The sequence below is a fragment of the Nuphar pumila genome, chromosome 1, assembly GCF_984573655.1.
Source record: "Nuphar pumila chromosome 1, dmNupPumi1.hap1.1, whole genome shotgun sequence".
NCBI classification, from domain to species: domain Eukaryota; kingdom Viridiplantae; phylum Streptophyta; class Magnoliopsida; order Nymphaeales; family Nymphaeaceae; genus Nuphar; species Nuphar pumila.
Window position 1 is genome coordinate 137,907,439 of NC_143249.1, and position 22,677 is coordinate 137,930,115.

Below are 22,677 nucleotides of genomic sequence, written 5' to 3' on the forward strand. Positions count from 1 at the left end.
TTCAACAGGTTGGGAACATGCGCAGATTCGAAGGTTTAACAGTCTGAATCACAGAAAGTTGAAAGCATAAAAGTTGTTGTGGGGAATGTCAGCTTGCTAGAACATCAATTTTTTTGAGAATTAGAGCAGTACTGAGATACGCATCAAAGACTACACGATATCAAGAAAAAGAAATGGCAATCTTTCATGCAAATTTCAATTAGTCAACCAAAACTTGCCACGAATTTTAGCCGCGTTATGTTGCGAATTCGGGCAAAGTGCTAAACAGAAATGTTGTAGAGGTCGTTCTTAGCTTTCCAACGAGCTAAAGAACGCCCAAATCGAAACTGTATCTAGCAAGATACAGTCCAAACACCGGGAAAAGATCAATCAGAAGTGTATCTAGCAAGTTTTAGTTCCAGTTTTATTTAAGATGATTAAAAGTTCAACTTGCATGAAAACACACTTCTAAAGGTTGATTCTCCAATGTGCGTAACCCTTCCTCCAAACCCAACTCCGGTTAGAAATACTCAGCTATAAAACAATGATATTCCACCACACAAGCTTTTCAACGAAAGATTTCTCAAAACCGACTTTCTTTGAAATGCAACAAATTTCAATCAAGATGCAATAACGTTCCAACTCAGTGCATAGATAACAGATTCAAAAGACACTACAGCAACCACAACAAAGCTTCACACAACATTTGGGGTTTAGTCAAACGGATGGAACCGTAGATTGTCCAGTTCAAGCCACAAGCACTTCTTCACACTTCAATGGTCACCAGACGAAAGTTGCAGTCTAGTGCTGCTATCCCGGCACACACGCAGTCCTTTGGGGCCACGAACCACTCGAAAGATGCTTCCGAACAGCAAGGTGGGACGTCTTTCACGTCTAGCAAGGCACCACAATGTAGGAGGTCATCTACTTGGCTCCTCCAAGTTCCGAAAACTCCCAGTCCAGCTCCATAAAGGCCACTCTTCTTCACGTTTTTTTCTTTTTCACAAAAACTTGTAGAAAATTTCTTTAGACAGCCAAGAACCCTTTGCTGGACCTCCATTAGAGCTCTTAAGCTCTAAGGAGGAGAAGTTATGATGGAGGAGGGGGCCTCTCCAAGGCTGCCGCCCCCCCTTCTCCAATCTCCTTACAACTAATCCTCATGGAGGGGGGCTTCTCCAAAGCTGCCGCCCAACCTTGTCCATTCAGCAAGCACCATTCAAAAAGGCCTTATAACGAGCCTTCAACAGCTCATTTGACTTTTGAGTCAAATGGATATTTAAAAATAAGGCTAAAGACGTCTACTAGGGGGCGCCACTTATGTTTTGACGGGTTTGGATCTTGGGTAAGATCCAAACTCGTTACAAAGTGGATCCTCCCCACAAAGCTTGAAAAAATTATATATTAAAAAAGAAAAAAACTACCCTATAAACTCCATACACCCTCTAGTGCCATAAAAAAATCCTACAGGGCACTAGAACTATCTAGATCCGTAGAATCTGACTCCTAAAAATAAAAATAAGTAACATTTCTAATGTGATTCCACACTTGTCAAAATAGAATTGAAACAGCAAAATGCAAATATTGATGGACACGAGTTACTCCGAGGATCCGATTGGACCAGAGATGTCCTGAATGGGTTCAGATCGTCTCGGGTAACAATACCCTGATCGGGTCTGGATAGTTGGATTAGGATCCAACTCGCCTTCAAAGCGCTGATCCGCTGGATCTGCTGGATGCTCTCAATCAGATACACTCCCCTCAAACCGAATCAAATTTCTGCCAACTATTGCATGTTTCATTCTTAGCGTGTAGAGTGTGAAAACATGAAGCACAAATTTCCTGTCCACTGCACTTTCTAATATATCTAGAAATCGGTATTTTTCTGTGTTAAATTTCTGCTGGATATTGTCGTAAGAGAAAAGCATTTTTCTTTGGTTGAAATCGTTGCTGAAATCGCCCGCTCAAGACTGCGTAGACTGCACTTAGTCTAGGAGTTTGTTGGAAGTGTTGAAAATCATATTTTCCAGTCGTATCATGCTGAAATATTTCTGGACTTAATTTGTCCTCTGTTTGCTATTGGAAGTTCTTGCAAAATCCTGGTTTCAATCACGTATTGCTGGTTGTTAATGTGATCGAAATCCATGACTGCTGTGCACATTTTTTTTTCCACTCCCTGCGATAAGAATTAATCCCTGCAACAGCATGTTTAATCGTCGGTTTTATTGACGTTCACGTTTCAACCTGTGCCTCGCAAACAAGCTTCCATCGTGACTGTTTACCTTGCTGTTTTGTGTTGTCGGCATTCTTGAGCACATGCGAGCAGCGAGCAGCAACTCAGTTGCTGTCTCTCGCCCCCTTCGTCAGCTGGGTGTCATTGGCATCTTGGTCGCTGAGCATAGGATCGCCACGTTGAACCGGGTTCAGCGTCAGCCACGTCCCAGCCACATTCCAGCGTGACATCTGGTCCTGTACAGTGATGTACCCCTGAATTGTGTTTCCTGGAAACTGTAATTTCAGAACTGAAATTCCATAATTTCTGTCATATTGAGTTTCTAAATTTTCCTGTGACTTACCTGTTAATGTGCATCGCTGTTCAAGATGAATTCCCAAAAGTGTGCAGACTGGTGAACTTAAGCATCCAAGATCACATTGAACGGTTGTTAGAGTTGAAATTCATATTCATACAAAGATACAAATATATATATATATATATATATATATATAAACCGAGCTTGGATGTTGGGACAAATCTGAACAATTCCTTCGTGTTAAGGATATATACATATATATGTATCGATATACCTATATACATATATGTATATAGTCTTAGGTGAGTTAGAATAGTTAGTTTTGGTTGTGTTTTATTTTTTCCAAAAAAAAACAAAATTAGTTTTCAAAATTTATTTCCCCATTTAGGTTTTATCACTTCCGCATTGTACACTTGGCGTGTATGCGTATTCGAGAGACTGACCTCCCATAGTTGGGTTGTATTTTCATCAATCTCCTCTCTTCATTTCTTTCTGTGGATTAATAAGGTACTTAAAATACTATATAGTCAGCTCACTTCAAAAACTGTTACTAGTCATGTTTTTTCTTGAAAGGGGATATTAATGCATTATTATTCCAGCAAAGATGCAATCTAGCAAAATAAATCCACATGATGGAATAGAAAAGGAGCGTATAAAATAATTTATTTACAAGGTTTGTTCGCATTAGCACAAACACAAAGTTTGCCACATTGAAGCACTTAAATACTACATTCACTATAAAGTATAAACTACAAACATTATGAATATGCTTCTTTAAGAAGCTTGTGCACGATTGACCTCTAATTTGTTAAGAGGAATACCCTTCATTCTAAGAGGTTCATGCACAATTCCCCTCTAAATCATGGGTCAAGGGGGTGTCTCATCCATCATCATGCACTCCTACACGCATCTGTGAATAACACCAGTGCCACAAGTACAAGCTATGTCTTCCAACATTTGGAAGTTGTTCTCGAGCTAGATATGCCACCAGGCTGACAGAAGCCACCATTAGAACACTCTCCTCCAGCTCTTTCTCTTGTCTAGATTACTTCAAGAAATAGAGAGAGACCCTTAATGCACCAAATTACTCCCTTGCACCAGATTATTTCCACAGCTCGTAAGTCATGCAAGGAGGAGTTCCATATAGAAACTAGCCATAAAAAATATATCGTCCAAATACTTACTCTCTACTGTGTGAATACCATATATACTATCCTAGTGAAAGCCTCTTATTGCACATCCAAGCTAACTAGTTTATCAAAAACTAAGCCTTTACTCTTTGTTTCCTGTACCAACTCCTAACTGAGAATTTTACCAACTTATACCCTGCTCTCATGTATTAAGCATCCTTGGAGTTGATATGGGAATAAGGTCTAGACTGTGGTGTACATTCCCTTTGACAGTTACAAATAGGTACTGGCAAGAAGGATGCAAAAAAATTTATGCCTGACCAATAATTTGGACAGAGAGGCTCTCTAGTGCCACACTCAATGACAGATTTTGTCTTGAAAAGTGTCATCTGCTCACATATGGCCTTTCCCTAAATGAGATCCTTCCAATTTCACTAGTGGTACCATGCAAAAGTGGAGGCAACGAGCCCATATTTTTTGTTTCCCAGTGAAGTCTGCCATTGATTCCCATCTTCTGCTGAGCTCTATCACTAATTTGTACAAAAGTCATGCTTAAATTGTTGTTAACCTAAATGCTAGTCCATCCTTTTGCACCTCCATCTTACGGAAATCTTGAAAGCCTTTAAAAAGGTCAGGACTTTCCGAAAGAAGCTTCAGCATCTTGTGTCGATCCACATAAAAATACTCTTGAAATTGCAAATTTGGGACAAAACTGATAGCTGAATCAGTAGAATCACCCTATATTCAACTGACAGTCCTGGTTTTGTGTCGCTTAGGGAATATACCCAAGCTTGGCCATCAAAAATACATACATATGGATATATACAAAGAAATTGCAGCTACTGAAACTTGTAGATATGAAGGTTAACCAGGTACCGATTGATTATCGTCTTTCCAGCAGCAAGAGTAAGCAACCTTACAAGTTGCAAGTCATGCCTGATCCTATGCAATTACATGGTTTTCCATAATTTACTGGTGGACAACAAGGTATGGTCTTTTCTGAAATGGTAGGTCCAGGTATCTGGATGTCAATCCTTACTGATACCCACATCACTGTTTTCTTTGAGCGGCTAGAGGTTTTATTATATTAAAAGCCACTAAAGTTCACTTGTAGGTTACAAATCTTCAGCCGACTAGCCAGCTCAAGGGTTAGTAACATTATTTATGATTGAAGACCAAGATGGCATTGGCAAGATACACAAAAGTTAGAGATGTCTACATGGAGGCATCCTCTCAACGCTAAACCATGGCCAAATATGGGCTAAGAATCAGGTAGAGTGGCACCAAAATGCTAAATGAGAGCAAGAGAGGGGGGCTTGCACCAGCAAAGACCATAATACATCTCGAAGGATCATCGTCGTATTCGATTTACTGATAAGAAGATAATGGCATTGTTAAGCAAATTCGGTTCTAATAGTGCCATGCTTGGTGGCTTCCCTTCTAGTGCATGCTTAAGCACACTCGCTAGGTCCTCTTGAAACAAGGAGAAATGGGCAACAAATTAGAAACCCAGTAGGACGCCAGCAACTAGTCTCAACTTCCACACTAAAAATACACAAATTGGGACGAAGGCTAAAAGATACAGTGAAGGAACAGCGTTTCCATGACCTCAAAAGCAGCTACCAACATCGTGGAAATGAATAAATTGGCGAAACTCAAATCACCCAAACCACCAACAACGATTGTACCCGCTAAATCAACAAGGAATCCAGTAGAAAGGAAAACGTTTCCGCATCCCGATTTTGATTTCATTATTTATCAAGAACGAATAAATCGATAAGGCCCACCAATCCAAAGAACGTAAACACAAATCTAAATTTGATAAATCCCTACAAATCAAAGAGACAAGGAGGGTACCTGAGTTGTCAAATTGTTCATCCAAGGGTTCCTCGAGGAAAGAATCGTCTCCAGACGGAGGCCTCGAAGATAGAAGAGGGTTTGACGATAGTTGGCACGCAATCCAGTCCTTGATAGCCTTCATCCTCAAATTCGGCCGTATGTGATAAGAGAACCCCAAATCGAGACAACTACACCCAATTTCCCTTGGTGGCTCCTCACACCTTCACCAACAAGGGAAAACAAAAACCTCGACAGCCCATCATCTCGTTCTTGAAGGTGGGTGTCGTGTCTCCATGCGTAGTTGAGACTGTTTACACGAGTGTAGGGCGGTTCCAAGAGGAGGAGGAGCTTATGCTTTTGTTTTCATGATAATGATGATGATTTGGGTGATGATACCCATTCGGTTCTGTTCGTGAATTGTGATGCCGTCCATGTTTCCCGTGAAGCCAAACAATGATAAACAAAAGAAGAGATAAGCGAGGAACAAGGAGCGTGCTTCCTGACCCTTCGACTCTCTATTCCCACCCAACCCCACGAACCGTCATTTGTTCCTTCTTATATTTTTGTCTCTCAATAAGTTATTTGTTACTTTTTCCTCAATAATAATTAATACCGGCTTGTTTAAGGTTCCCATACGTACCACTGAGGCGATCCCTTCATAATTAAATTTTGTTTCCTTTGAGCCAGGATAGTCAAAAACAGATAGAAAGTTTGAGGCAAGGTGTAGACGCACTATAAAGCTCAGCAAAATTTAGTAAAAGTTTTTAGGAGCAAAAATAAACAAACGATAACAAATCATGGATTTTAGAAAGCACCGGAGTCACAAGTATCTCACAAGTATCTGGTCAAGCACTCATTAACTACCAAAATATTTCATTTATCAAAACAAGTTGTTTATTACAAACATCACTGCTTAAAAAAATAATATTATATGTATAAAACTTGATTTTTTTTTTATAATTAAAATAAATAAATGGTGAACTTTATGTGTATCGATAACATGAGTACAATTTATTGGTTTTCTTAAAATTCTTGAATTTCTTAATTTTTTTTATTTTCTTGATTTTGAATTATTATGAAATTAAGTCTCAAGGTATGAAGAACATTACAAAAATATTTACAAAATTTAAAGTATATGGACTAAACAAAAAAGTAAATAATTTTAGACTATGGATTTTGGATTTGAATCTAATCTCATTAGAATAGACTCATAGGGTCGGATGCTCTAAACAACGTTATTGTTGTTTCAACAAAAATTTTGGTCGATCAGTAACTCACCTATTAAATCGGATTCAACTTTGATGTTTTTTATTTTGGGGGCATCGAAATCAACTATCTACATGCTCAAATTAGTGTTGATTTGAGCATTTTATCATCGTCTGAAGTTCATGCCTAATTATAAGTTAAAAATTAACATTTTTCGATATCGATTAAATTTTCTTGTCAATATGTGTGCATACGCTTAAATTTAAGACTATCATGACGATCTACGTTTCAAGAGCTATCAAATTGACTATTTAAACATCAAATTCTTTTGAATGTTTTGGTCTATAAGCATCCCTAAAGGTTACCATGTCACTGGAGCCCAAGCTAGAGTAGTAAGTTTTTACTTTTCTTCTCTAGCTTAATTAATTTTACAATTTAATAAATTAAGACTCATAATTTAATTTTATTTTATTTTATTAATAAAAAAGATTAATAAATATTAACCTTTTATATTAAAAATAAAACTGTTACATAAACCCATCTATAAATAGAGGCCTTCGTGAGGAGTATTAACAAGGTTACTTCTTCATCTCTCTCTTTCTTTTTCTCTTCTTTTTTTTCTTTTTGCTTTTTGTTTTCTTTCGTCTCCTAAAACGTCAAGGAGGTCTGGATTCTGTAGCCATTAAACCTGCACAGACCTCATTGGTGGTGGTGGTGTAGAAATCAGATTATCTGATTCTCGCGTTCTACCCTAAAGAACTATCAATTCTCTTTACATACATGAAGCATGCATATCTAAATTATTTTAGTTTTCAACAGCATATTTACATGTTTTCTTTGTTAAAGAAATCATTTCTTTGATTCAAAAAAGATAAATAATAAGTTTATCATAAAAATGATTTTAGGAAACATGCATAATTAAGGCTTTCTTGTTATTTTGTATTAGATTAAATCATAACATGATTTTGATGGTGTTATTCATAAGTAAATTCATATTATGTTAGATCAAATCCAAAATAATAAGATTTTAAAGGTTTTATGATTTAAAAAAAAAAGCTTTTACAAAAACGTTTTATGAGAAACCAAAATTTGTGATATCTGATACATTATTCTCAACCAGTTTCTGAAATAAATTGATATTTCTAGGAATATCAGTCTGCAAAATCTAAATAAAATCACTATGATGATCTACACATCATGATCTTAAATTTAGAATCTTGTTTCATCTGTTTTGGATTCGTATTGTGAAAGAAACATCCATGTTAATAGAGCTTCGGTTTTTTGCTCTGGTTACTTGACTGTTTCAATCCATCTTTGACAAAAGATATAAACGCCCAAGAAAAGTGACTCCAAATCTTTTATAAAAAAATTGGGTTAACACATAATAATAGACCATGTAAAAAGGATTTGGTCAAAAATATTTTATATAAATTCTAAGAAATACCTTAATCTGATAAAAATCTTAAGTTTACAAATTCTGGACCAAAACTCTGTCAGAATAGGGTTTCGTAAAAGATTTATTATTATTTTTGTATTTATTAGTTTTGAGATCTGTTTGTTGGGTTGTATTCTTGACAGGTACAGGTAACCATTGTAAAAATATCATAATTTTATATGGGTCCAGTTATTCTTAACAGATTTTATAAAAATTGGTCAATAGGGATCCGAGTTTCCCTGAAGACTTATACTTGTGTTTAAGTAGTAATGTGTGTGGACCTTAGAGTTTTAAATATATTTTTGATATGTATGGCATATTATCAATATTTATAAACCTTATAGAATAAAAAATAAAGTGTTAAACGTGTGAAAAGATCTGAATGAAGGTTTATGTGAGTTGTATCTGTGTGACATGACTCAATTTCTATTGTCTTGTAAATTAACTATTTTGATTGATTCCAAAAGCAAGTTATCCTAGTTAGGTGATCATATTCAACATGTTAGTTCGTTAAATCTCTAAATCCATTCTTGATTTAATTAATATTTGATGGTTTCTTCATATGATAACCAAGACCCTGATTTCTCAGAAATTGATTTAGGGTTTTGAAGTTGTTCTTAAATTTTGATTTTTCCAAAGGCATATGTTGATGAGATATGAATGTTTACAAGTTTGTACAACATGAATTGAATTGAGTTATATGTATTCATCTTGTTTAAGCATGATTATAATTGAACATAATTAGAAATATGTAAGCATTTATGGTTTAGGCTTATGGGGGCTTGGATCGGGAAAAAAGACTTATGTGTTTTTTGTTACGGGCTAGTTGGAGTGAGTTCTTTAATTTTTATGTTATCATGGATATCTTATTTAGGTCTGATATGATTTGAGAACTGAAAAGTCAAGATATTAATTGGAGTCATATCGATTTGCTTAGTGAGGGTTTATAAAGACTCTTATTGAGAAAATCGGGTTTATGGCTTTAATTAGGTTTTTTTGTTTTTCCTAAATTTTTCATAAATTCAATTTTTGAATCACATTAGATCTGATATAAATATTTGTGATAGAGATAAAGGTGAGTTTGATTACTTTTGGTAAGTTATGGTTATAGTGTAAGGATGATCTATTTCTAAGGGAAAGAGGCTCCTACACATATTGTAATTGAGATTTGTGAATATGTTCAAGTATGACAGTTTAATTATGTTATTCTATGATAAACTGATTTTGAGCATGTTTGTAAGTACAAAGCATGCGAAAGATAGATATAAACATCTTGATTTTATTGCATATTGACCATATGTGCGGATTCAGAATGATATATATATATATATATGATATTATTATATGTTCATTCCTGAATATTGGAAATATTGTGATACTGCATGATTGAATTGTTAAACAACATGTTGACATGATTCCTTGTTATAAGAATGCATGCTATGCTTTCAGATACAGTAATTGCTAAATGCATGCAGGATGGATAGAAATCTCATAGGGTTGCATGGGTACTTGGTGTACTTTATAAATTAATAATTTATGATTCTGACCAAGGGAACAATGAGATGACAATGCACTAGCCTAAATGATAGTTGCATTTACCTATGACCTAATTAATAAAAATAACCCTGAGTAGGATTCAGTGTATGCCTTTACCGAGGTATGCTGAACCGAAATGGTCCTTGAGTCTACCTTAGAGAGGATAGGCAATATGAAACTCTTTGGGCATTTCTTTCTTATTATGCTGCGAGGGGCAATGCCTGGACGGTCCCCCAACCCAGAGAATTTAGGAGAGATCAGAATTGCTTCTTATATCCTAGGCGGGCATGTTCTTAAAGTACTTCTCCAGAAGTGAGTGATCATGATTATCATGGTGGCCCAAGGTCATAACCCCCAGGTAGATTCTCTCGGAGCATGTCACTACCTCTTATGGTCTGGCTCCGCTCTTGGGAAGTATGTGACTCAACAACAACTCAAATAAATTAAAATATATAGCATAATAAACAATCTGAATAGTTTGGGTTATGTTAGTGTTGGTCCTACGCATACCCGATAGGCATAAATAATCAAGTGAAACATAATGTATTTGCTCACTTTACTTTATTGTATTTTATTTCTGTTCCTAAAATTTTGTGAATTCATGATCATTGATAAATATCTTGATCTTATTTAGAATTGATGTTATAGATGCTTGAGATTGTTATTTCATACTTGTTTATGAATTATGGATGCATGAATATTGATGCAAAATTTGGAAATGAATATTTTTAAAACAAGATTGCGCACTAGTAATAAATTTATAATCAGTCTTTGTACTCGTGCAGAGTGGCAAGTCGGATCGTCTCCACAGTGAAGAGAACGCTTGATATCAATTCACAATCAAAGCTTTCTCCTTTATTACTTCAAAATGAATATAATCTCAATGTTTGTACAAAAAAATGAAAGAGTAAACCCAACAATTACAACTATGCAACACAAGGACCCACAACTAATTAACCCATGCATCAAGTCAATATCATGTCAAACATGAAGCAATCAAACTCCAAATGCATAGCACCTATGGGGCTCATTTGCACATGCACTAACATGAGATCCTATGCTGCTACATATAATAAATGAAATGAACTATATGCTGGTATGATAAATATATGTCCTACTAATCACAAATGAAAATAATACTATATCACAACTGAAAATAATACTATATCACATGCAACTATGCCTACTTATGTCAATGAGATATATGATGCAGTTGATGCCAACTACATACGACGGATGCTTCTAACTAGTGATATAGATATACTGCCTTAAATAAATGTTATATGCTATAAAAATAGAGGTATACTACTATGATATTGGTCCTAGTATGTTGCAAGTTAAATGCAAAATGATAACTACTAAAACTATATGCAATGACACAACTATGCAAGGCCTATTACCTAAATTTGTCCCAAAAATGAGTGATACAAGAGAAGATACATGGGGCTGTTATGGATCAACAACACAATTACAGTCTAGCCCTGTTCCTCATAGCTCCAGTATGCTAAGAATACATACCCAACATTTCTGGACCGGATATACACAGTATAGAATAGAATCATTCACCAAAACACGCTCAAGTCACTGACATATACCGGCCAGATTCTTGTAATATGAACTGTGTATGTTCAATTCAGGCTTGGATGCAAAGATACTCATGCAATCAATCAAGTTTCTGACCCAAATATCAGTAACACCACAAAACTACATGCCAAGTTCAATTGAAAACTAAAACAATACATAATATGCAGAATTAGATATGCTATGATTGGCAGTTTGCTAAAACCGCACACTAACCATGCAATGATGCTAAACCAGCAAATAAACCTATATAAAGTTGTTGTAATTAAAGTTCAGATAGTGTACCTTACTGGAACCCACTTTTCAACACTTCTTAAACCAAACAAAATCAACAGTTAGTCCATTCTACAATGCAAACTATATAGAAATCCACCGACTAATCCTGGCTAGATTTCTAGAACATGCACATTAATGCTAAACAACATTAGAAATGCACTTTATGATATTTTTGCAATAAAAATATGGTATAGGCAATGCTAATACACTTCACAACACTTTTATGATGCTTTCTAAACAGGTCATGCTAATTCTAACTTTGAAAACAGAGCGAAACATAATGCAAATTGATCATGCATATATTTTACATTTTATTCATCTTATTTTATGCATGATCCATAGAAAAATCGCATTAAAAACCTATTTTTATCATTAGTTTCGAGAAACTGCATTGAAATGGAAATTATCAGAAAATCACCAATTTCAAAGCTTGCCCTACGTTTTTCAGTGTTTTAGTTAGTTTAGGAGTTTTTAATTTATAGTTTAATTAGATTAGGACAGTAGTTACTAATTTTAATTAGTTTAGAAAACCTCTTTTGAAAAACACATTTTTTGAAGAAGACCTATTTTGGAATTTTTGAAAATATTTCATACTTCCATAGAAAATATGTTTTAACCTAATTTTTGTCTATAAATAGCTTGTTCTAGCCATGGAACATGTTTTTCCTTCTAGAAAAAAATGCATACCTCTTCTCCCTCTACTCTTTTCTTCATCCTCCTCTTTGTTCCCAACTGATTCTCCCTCGTTCTCTTCTTTTTCTTCTCAGATTCGTCTTGCTTCTAACGTATCTCTATCATTGGTTCTTCTTGCCTTACTCGACTGAGGCGCGCGTTGATCAAAGAAAAAGCTATCTTCTTTTTTCCAACCCCTCCATCGGAAGTAAATCATGGTTTGCTTCTTCTCCCCCGTTTCACCATAGTTTTAGTTTCTTTTTTGCATATCATAAATCGTGTCATTGCATCATCTACATATTTAATTAGACTAGTTTAGATTTAGCATCTGAAAAGAAAAAAAAGAATATATATATATATATATATATATATATATATATATATATATATATATATTGTGTTCAACATAGCATATAGTTAGTGGTTCTTATGTTTATTCTATCTTTTCGTTTCCATTATTCTTTCTTTTTTTTAAGTGGATGCACGACATATTACGGACTGAGGACTTATATTTTTATACTAGACCTGTCATCATTGACAGATCTGGTCATATCTCCCAAATCTAATGTAATGCCCCAAAATCGTGGACTTGAAACCTTTTATGAAAAAGGTTGAAAGCTTTGAAATCAATCTTTTATCAGAGTTTGAATCAGAAGTTCAGCGGAAGATCAGGTTCAAAACAGCAAGTCCCTAGACCTTGGGCGCATTACAACACAAAAGCAAATGCCCCTTGTAAACTGATTTGCACCTCAAGTATATATTTTATTAAAATAAAAAGAAGAACCACATTTTTGGTAATACAGTTTTAGTAATCTAGAGTTTTAATAAAAAAAATGCTTTCAAAGAAGCTTTATACCACATCTATCAAAAGTGTCCCCAGGAGCGCAACGTCAGGAAAGGGGCCTTGCCTTGAACGCATCACGACATCATACCATCGCAAGTAGTATAACTTGTTCACCACCTGCCCATAAAATGGGTCAGTCTCACAACAGACTAGTAGGGGTGCAAAGGACAAGAAAGTACAAAGGCTGCAATAAGCAAGATAATCGCTAGATCAAGCAGAAAAAGCAAGACTAACAGATCTAACAAAAGTACTGTGGGGTAAGCAAAGCTCTAGTGAAGCAAACAACTACAGTACAAGAGCAATAAGGATCATAGTACTAAACAAGCAACTATAGCAATCCAACAGATACTATAGGTGAAGAGTGACTAACTCTCTATCCACTAGTCAAACAAGTCAACTTAATAAGACAAGCATTCATAACAATGCTCGTCATACATACAATTACCATTAGATGGCTCAGTCTATCGACAAGTAGCTACATGAATCGTAAGGCACAAGCTATTGCATCACCAACAATTCATAAGCTACTCATGATAAAAAATCATACGGTAGCAGTTATATCACAATATGTAACAACTAGCATAATGTTAGTATTATAGGTAATTGACTAGTATGAGAAGCTAGTGATTACTTAGCAAAGAACTGCGTAAGCAGTTTAACCAACTAGAGTAACGCCTCGACAGGCGTACATAGCTCAATAAGTAGCGTATCGAACTACCGAGCTAACAAGCAAGCAAGCAATGCATGTCACAACACACATATCTTATAATCATGTGTGTAAGTTATATCTTGTTTTATCCGTCGTTATGGGTACGCACAAGGCAAACATAGAAACAGTCGGAATCAATTTGGGAGTTCATTATGCTATGTATTTTATTATACCCTGAATGACTGACTGAGTCCTGTGATCATCGCAAAATTTTTCCTTGTGTATCCTTCTCTCTTTTCCTCATCTTTTTCCTTTCTAGCCTTTATTTCCCTTTTTGAAGGGGAAATGAAAGACAGAAAAGAAGAGAGAAGAGAAAAGAAAAAGAAAGAAAAGAGAGAGAGATGAACTCTTTTGTGAAGGTCTCACTTGACCTTAATTTTGAAAATGTTTTAAAATTACTCGCCTCCGTTTTGAAATATTTGCGAGAAATAGAGAGACGGGATTCGCTCGTCGGTACGAGGTTCGACTATTCTTAGCACCTTTACCAGGGATAATCGAACAAATGATCACTTTTATGCCTTCGCTTTGCTGAAATATTATCTAAGAATTTATTCTAAGTCTAGAATGCACAAAGAATCATGCTTGTATAATGCAAAATGCAAAAATGTATGCTTTTGAGAAAATAATTTTAGAAATTTTGAGATTTTTCCAAGTGATTCTGAAATAAAATATGATAATGGAGTGAAGAAAAGATTTAAAATTGGTTTGAAAAAGTTACATTTTGAATCTAACTTGGATTTTGAAATAGATATGGAAGAATAGACTTGAAATTCTACGTTTTGGAGTGATCAGAATTTAGAAAAATGAATCTTCAGATGAAGAGAAAAGGAATTTAGAATTGAAATTTTGAAATAAGAATAAATTTTCAAAGTCAGAATGGACCTTGAATTTGGATTGATTTTCAAAAATCGATTTCAAAAAAGAAATTTTGAGTTCAAGACCTGAAACAAGAATTTGAATTCAGATTTGAGAAATAGGTTTGAATTTTGTTTTGGAAATGAGAATTGAAAATGAGACTAGATTTGAACTCTCGAATAGAATTTGATCTGAAATCTAGAATCCTAAATGAATTTTAAATCCAAAATATGAATCCTAAATGGAATTTGGATTCGAAGTCTGGAATCCAAGATGGAATCAAATCTGGAATCCTAAATGGAATTGGATCCGAAGTCTGGGATCCAAGATGAAGTTGAATCTGAAATCTGGAATCCTAAATGGAATTCTGGATCCGAAGTCTGGAATCCAAGATGGAGATTGAAAACCTGAATCCAAGGTGGAACTGAATTCTAAATCTAGAATCCAAGACGGAATTGGACTTTGAAAATCCAAATAGAATTTTGAGGATGGATATGGATTTTGAAAATCCAGATTTGAATTTAAAAAGTGGGCTTTAAACTTTAGGAAAAATCAGATTTTGAGACTCAGAATCAAAAACCTTGATTTTAAATTGAGAATCAAGACTCAATCTTGGGATAGAGTTTTGAAAAATAAAGAATAAACTTGATTTAAAAAGCTTGAATTTTGGAATCAGAATATGAATAAGTAATTTCAAAGTTAAATTGAACTTTGAAATTTGATTTGAAATGCTAAATTGATTTTGAAATTGAATCTTGGAAATGAATTTGGAACTTCAAAGTTGAATTTGAACTTTAAAATTAGATTTGAATTGGAAATTGAATTTTGAAAAAAAAATGAATTCGAAACTCCAAAGTCAAATTGGACTTTGAAATTGAATTTTGAAAGGAGATAGAAGGATGAATTGAAATAGAAATTGAAGATTGGTTTGAGAAATGAAGTAGATATTTGAAAATATATCTCAAAATCACTGGGATCTTGAAAAAGAATTTTGAAAATATGATGTAATTCTATCCTAAATGATGAAATGAATTAAAGAATTTGAAATTAAATTTAAAGATCATATTTCATTCTTTAAATGAATTAAAATAAGATTGAGGATATAATACACTCCTGACTATGGTCATTGAGTGTATTATATGATAATCTATATTTAAATTCACATGAAGAATAAAACATATTTTGATGCCTTTATGGAGTTTAAAATGAAATTGACTCTCAATATATCTTGACTATGGCCATTGATATATATTTTGAATTAATTTTAAGTTAAACTCTGATAAAGGAAGAAAATATTTAGAAGCAATATGATAATTTTTGAAAAAGATCCAGTGTAGCCCCAATGTTATTCCATAAAAGATAACAACCATAAGTTTTGTTCACACCCTGACTATGGACATTGATGCAAATCATCAACTTAGGATTTAATTACCTTTTATTAGAATGGTGCACATGCCATTCGTGTTCCCATTTGTGAAATTTTGAAATCAAAGAGAAAGATATCATGAAACAAGCAATTCCAGAAGATGTGTATGTTTATACATTCTAATCTAGTGCAAGGAATGTGATCTTCTCATTGATGTCTAGCTATTACAAGTTTTGAATTTAAAATTACAATAGTCTCTAATTCTAAAAATGGATATTTTCATGTATTTCCTGCAAAACAAGGTTAGCACGGGGTAGAACACAATACAGAAGAAAAAAAAAACTAAGAGGTTGTTATGGATTTGGCATGTATATGATGATGTCTATTCTAGGTGAAGGATATACATGCAACGCCTAAAAGATAGATGTGAGGATGCCTAGATGATGCTTTAGGCTAAGTGGGAGTCTATACATATTAGCCTAAGGCCATCGGTCTATATCAATGATGAAATGCCTATGGAACTGATCATACTTACATGTGTATGAGAATGCACTATATGCATTTAGGTTAAGGGAAACATGCAGGAACCCCAGCAACTGTAAAGAGAAAGGTGATAATAAGATCACAACAGCCATAGGCTGCTGTGAATGCTTATGTTAAAATTATCCTCAAGGCAAGGAGTCACAACAGTCGCCGGCTGCTGTGAATGTTGGCGGTAAGATGCCGTGGAGGTAAAGGGGTCACAGTAACTTGAGAAGCTATTTATGAACAGTCATGGTGAGATATCCCTATGGATATAGAGCCTGTAACGCCCCAAATTTCAAACTTGCGAACCTTTTCAGAAAACAGGCAAGAGACTAGAAATATCTCTTTCCTTCAGAGTTTGTTTATGAAATCAACGGAAGATTTTTCTTTTGTTAAATCAGAAGGCAAGCTGACAACTTTGAGCACGTTAGCTAAAAGAACCAAAACCCACAAAATTTGGGTATCCTAAGGAAAATCCGATACAAACCCATAGGGTCTAGGACGCAAGTTAAGAGTAGGAAGAAGAAGTCTTGAAGTGATCTTGCAATCGCGCCATCGCCCGTAGTGTACCTAATCATCACCTGTACCCATAGAATGAGTTAGTTTCGCGAAAAACTAGTAGGTGCACAAGAGAGACTACAAGAAACTGAATTAAGTACATTTAATTCAATATGATAAGCAGTTTAAAGCAGATATACAGTTAAACAGGTAAGTAGTGCATGACAAGTAAGTGGTACAAACGGTAAGTAAGCAGTGCAAATGCGCTAGTAGTACAAGCGAATAAGTGGTGCGAGCGAGTAAGTAGTGCAAACGAGTCAGCAATGCAAGCGCGTAAGTAGTGCAAACAGTAAGTAGTTCAAAGCAAGTGAGCAGTGCAACTGACAAACGCAGCATACGATTCAATTGATCGTAGGCTGTGAACCACCACACAACTAGCTTGTTCTCGTTCCAAGAACAAGGTCTCTGCATTGAATCACCATAAGGACATCGTTTGTCGCTCACTACTTCTAACAAACGCTTTGTCCTGAACAACCTTAATCTATTCTCATCTCTCAAAACCTTACACGGCTAACTGCCACCTGTTATGACTTACTAAGGCGTCATACTTTCTCAGAAAAGCCCACCCTTCCGTAGAAGGTCCAAAACATAATCACTGACTCAAATCGCTAACGATCTGAGTCCTACATGTAATCATGCTAAAACAGAAAGCCGAAACTATGAATTCATAGTTGGCTATCACAAACAATCTCAAAAGATCGTCATAGTTCACCATAACCTTTTATGGTAAGCAAAAACACAAGATCCACATCGGATCGATCGGTCCGAAAAATATACGACCTAACAAGGAATTACCGCCCTAGAGGGTATACTTAGTCTTGGACCATACACTTCCTCACAGAAGTTCACCGTCTTTGCAGCTACCCGTTCGTGGACAGTGTACATCCTCACAGAGATTTTTCCGCTCTAGCCAGATTACTCGGTCTAGGAAATGTATAACCTCACAACGAAACCTTTGGGAAGCCGGTCCCCAACAAATGCCATATCCAATGAAAATCATTGCGATACACGCATCAACGCAAATGACCGCTCTCAGGGTCAATAGCCACTATTACAATCAACAAGATCAACATCGGATCACCTGGTCTGGGAAATGTATAACCTCACAAGGAATTCCGCCCTAGATGGTATACCTGGTCTTGGACCATACACTTCCTCACAGGAGTTCACCGTCTTTGCGGCTACCCGTTCGTGGACAGTGTACATCCTCATAGAGAATCTACCCCTCTAGTCGGTTACCTGGTCTTGATTATACACGCCCTCGCAGATAATCCTTTGGAGATCAAGTCCTCAACAGATACCATACTCAGTGATACACGCATCTATACAATCGACTGCTCTAAACAATTGACCGCTCTTGGGGTCAGTAGCCATAATATGGGCACAAGCATGTATATCAACAATATGCATCGTATCACTCCACACAGAAGCATATAATCCTACGCATCGTGTTATTGCCACGAGGAACATTACAATCCTCAAGTAGGACCTTAAAGCATGCGTAAACGACACATGAGAACACGCAGATATGGCAATCCAGTTGATTCTATGGGCGAAGAGTAACTAACTCTACCCGTCAGCCAAACAAAACAACTAAATAATATGAGCACTTATAACAATGCTCGTAAAACATACAATTACCATCAAATGGCTCAGTCCATCAACAAGTAATTAAATTAATCGTAAGGCATAAACCATTGCATCACAAGCCATTCATAAGCAATCATACGGCAACAGTTATATCACAATATGTAAGCAGCTTATAAGACAAGCAGTCACATCAATCCTAGTTGCCACCAGTTTGTAGATTACGAGTTGTATGCAATCACATCAATCATAAGAGATGCAAGTCAACAAGTGCTACGCTACAATAAGCACCAAACAGTTCGACCAAGGGATAAAGCAAGTCACATGCTAATATGTAGCAACTGGCATAATGCTATTATTATAAACATTTAACTAGTATGAGAAGCTCCTTATTACTCCGCAAAGAACTGCGTAAGCAGTTTAACCAACTAGAGTAACGCATTGACAGGTGTGTACAGTTCAACGAGTAGCATACTAAACTATCGAGCAAGCAAGCGATCGACCAGTGTGAACAAACTTTATGTTTCGATATTACTAGCCTGCGGGTACGCGCAGGCAAAACGTAGAAACAATTGAGACTAGTTTGGGCGTCTATTATTCTATGTATTTTCAATAACCCGAATAGCTAGTTGAGTCCACTCCTAAAGGGCCGGCTTTAGCCGAGAGAGGATTCCCCAAAGGAGGCAGTGCCACGGATGCATCCAACTTCTGCAGAAGTGTTGAGCTAACTAATGTAGCCCCCTTCCCTTTAACTCCAATGACTGGGGAGGCCGGATCATTCCCTGTGGGGTGGTTGTTAATAACCTGTCCATTGAAGTTTTGTACCGCTCTGTCCTCTCTCTTGACAGAAAAACCATAAGCGAATGGGTGCGTTAGGGGTTGCTTAACTAACTACCCATCCTATGTTGTGGTCTTTAAACCACTCGAGCATCTTGCCTGTGAAGGCGAATGTGAGGCCATTTATGTGATTACAACATTGTGCGTTTAGCACTATTCGAGGTCACACGACCGCCTCATCCGATCATCACAGTACTAGACGTGTCGTGCATGACTACAAGTACTCTAGGATGAAGGGGGTATAGTTTCTCAATAGAAGCCTCAACAGGAGTGTTTCACAAAGATGTAAAGTTTATCAACTTTACTTTATCTTTTGAAACAGCAGTACCTTGTGCCAACATTATGCATGTGATTATCTCGAATCACATCCGCTATCGAGGTATCTACATGTCTCGCATGACTCGATACCGGCCTCGATAGACGGAATATGGGTTTCTCAACAGAACACCCGCTAAGAAGTTCGCTCGAACCCCCAATTCAGGATCACCCGAGATATGCCAAAAAGGCGAGCAAAACCAGCCAGTCACATCCTTCCAAATGCTTCGATTTGGAGCAGTCTTTGATGCTTTTGCGCAGCTCTCTAAAATCTCAAGTCGACTTTGCATAACTGCGCACACGAAGAGCCAGGATCCTTGCGAGGTATCCCTCTCCTTAGAAGAAGGTGTATCACCAGCTCCCGACTGAACTCTTGTCGCAAGAGGGAGTGATAGATGTCTCTTGCATCCTCCACGAGGATGCCTCAAACGCGTATGCAATGAGCGAAAACCTGAGCGTCATCTGCAATAGCAAGGCAGTAGCAACACATATGCAAAAGCAAGAGCCTGGCGCAAAGCGCGACAGCAAAGTAAAGACTGTAAGCAGGAGTGCAACGCAGAACCTTTGTGCGATGCGCGATGGCAAAGTAAAGACTATAAGCAGGAGTGCAACGCAAAACCTTTGCGCGATGCGCAACGACAAAGTAAAGGACTGTAAGCAAGAGTACAACACAAAACCTTTGCGTGATGCACGACGACCAAGTAAAGGATAAGGATCGCGAAACCGCGTCCTTGAGTTAAATGCATATATATATATATGCATATATATTTATTTAATTGTCCTTTTTAGTTAATTGAACTCAATTCAATTGTTCAAGTCTTCTGTACAATCTTCCCCTACCTTGAGAGGTGACGGTCTGTGAACACCCCAATTTTTTCAAAATTTTATAAATATTCCTCTTTTGCCCTTGGTGCCCGTTTTCTGAATAATTGAGTCATTTTCACTCAAAATTTCAGTTTATTTCTCAGATTTAACGGAATCAAATCAATTTTTTTTATCTAACTCAATTTCGGATCCAGATCCAGTATCAAAATCCAAATCTGAGCCTCGTTATTTAATTTTGAACCAAATTTACAAAAATGTCAAAATAATTTTTGATAGGCTCAGATCAATCCATCCGGATATGAAACTGTTGTCTAAGAAAATTTCAAAAGTTTTTCTCTTTCTGTAAATATTTCTCAAAAATACAAAAATAGTTTTTTAAAATCCCTCATTTTGCCTAGATTTTAGAATTTTATTCCAAAAACACCAATATATATATATATATATATATAAATTACAATGAAAAAAAGAACAAAAAAATGAGAAATAGCGAAGAAAATTACAAAAAAAAAAACCTTTTGAGAAAACTTTCGAAAAAGCCCTTTTTAATAAAAATTTTCTCTTTACCCTAACGACATTTCATGGCGAACGGCAGAGCTCGCCCGACCTCTCTTTTCTCTCTCTCTCTGATCATCTCTCTCTCTCGCCCGAACCCCATGTGCATCCATCTTCATCTACCCTCCGATCATCACATTTCCACAGATGAGCCATCGATCCCCAACTGTCTTCCCTTCTCGATCCTTCCACCCCTTCCATAAAAGAGGGCACAAGGGTGGGAAGCCCAGATCATCAAGTATTCACTTCGTTACCCTCTTATGCTTCTCTCCCTCCCATCTTTCCCATTCTTACTTACCAGCCTTCCTCAGAAACCCCCTTCTTTCAGAGTCCCAGCAAACAAACAGAAGGAAGCCGAGTTCTGCAGCAGGGCTGTGGTCTTCTCTCGCTTCAGCCTTCCTGATCCCTGCAAGCAAGGTAAGACCCCCCCCCCCTTCATCATTTATCCCTGAGTTTTCTTTGATTTTCATAGAGTTTTAAGACATATTTGTAGTTCTTTTCTTCTGTTCTTCACTTTCATTATCTGTTTACAGATAACTCTTCATCTGCATTTCAATTTCTTGTGTTTATTTCCGTTTCACAATGGATTTTCTCTTTAATACATTTTCCTACGTAATGATGATCGACAAATTCCTTGTAATGGCATCTTCGATTCATCTAGGTGTTGAATTTCAATTTCATTTCCGCATTTACTTTACTTTTCCCCTTTTCTATTTTTGCTTTTTCTGCAGAAGTTTTATCTTATAGTTTCAATTGCGTTTCCACTCATCCTCGTTTTAATACGAGGCATCGAGGGTGAGGATCGACCATCATATAGCAGGATTGATCCCCCCCTAATGCAACATTAACAGAACATCTATGTTCCAACATTTGTCTTAAGTTCTTTACAATTCCTTTTAGAATCTCTTTAATTTCTCTTTATATGTTTTAGCATGATTTTTCAGATTGGTTCTCTGCATCGGTGTCTCTTTTACATCAGCAGTTTAACATTTACATCAATGCTTCTGGCTTGGTTGGCCTTCATACTTTCGTTTCATTTTGTTCCCACTTTATCGACTTTTGGGTTTTTATTTTTCATTATAGTTTCAATCTGTACACCTCAGGTGCGTTCAACATTAACATCGTTTCGGTACTTCTGTGGAAGTATTCCACGCAATTTCTTCTTTCTGCTTTAGATTTTATGGTTTAGTTGTTTTCTCGATTATTTTCCCTGTCACGGTCTATATTTTCATAGTGTATTATCTTTATTTCTTTCTCAACACTGTGATTGATTTCATTGCTTTTTCTGAAATTAAAATTATATGGTAAAATCTGCCTCCCATGAGAACTAGATAGATCATCTACTTCACCTGAAGGGACTCTTTCCCTTCAGTTTCCCTTAAACATCTTAACTCCATCTGGTTTTCCTGTGGAAGGAAAAGATGGTGTTACCCCCATCCCCAGATCCTGCAAAACTCAAAATGCACTAAATGGAATGACAAAGCATTTCAGGATTGACAATTATTATCCAAGTTTTTTTTAG

At 36.2% G+C, this 22,677-nt stretch overlaps 1 protein-coding gene across 2 annotated transcripts in view; it reads right to left on the reverse strand.

The window, feature by feature from the left end:
• Window positions 1-5,986, reverse strand: part of LOC149849177 (translocase of chloroplast 90, chloroplastic-like) — a 31,659-nt gene extending 25,673 nt beyond the window's left edge. For both annotated transcript variants that reach the window (XM_090013540.1, XM_090013532.1), the window contains exon 1: window positions 5,495-5,986. In XM_090013540.1, coding sequence (XP_089869666.1) covers window positions 5,495-5,618 — 124 coding nt within the window. In that variant the 5' untranslated portion in view covers window positions 5,619-5,986. The remainder of the gene's footprint in view (window positions 1-5,494) is intronic.
• Window positions 5,987-22,677: the final 16,691 nt, after the last annotated feature.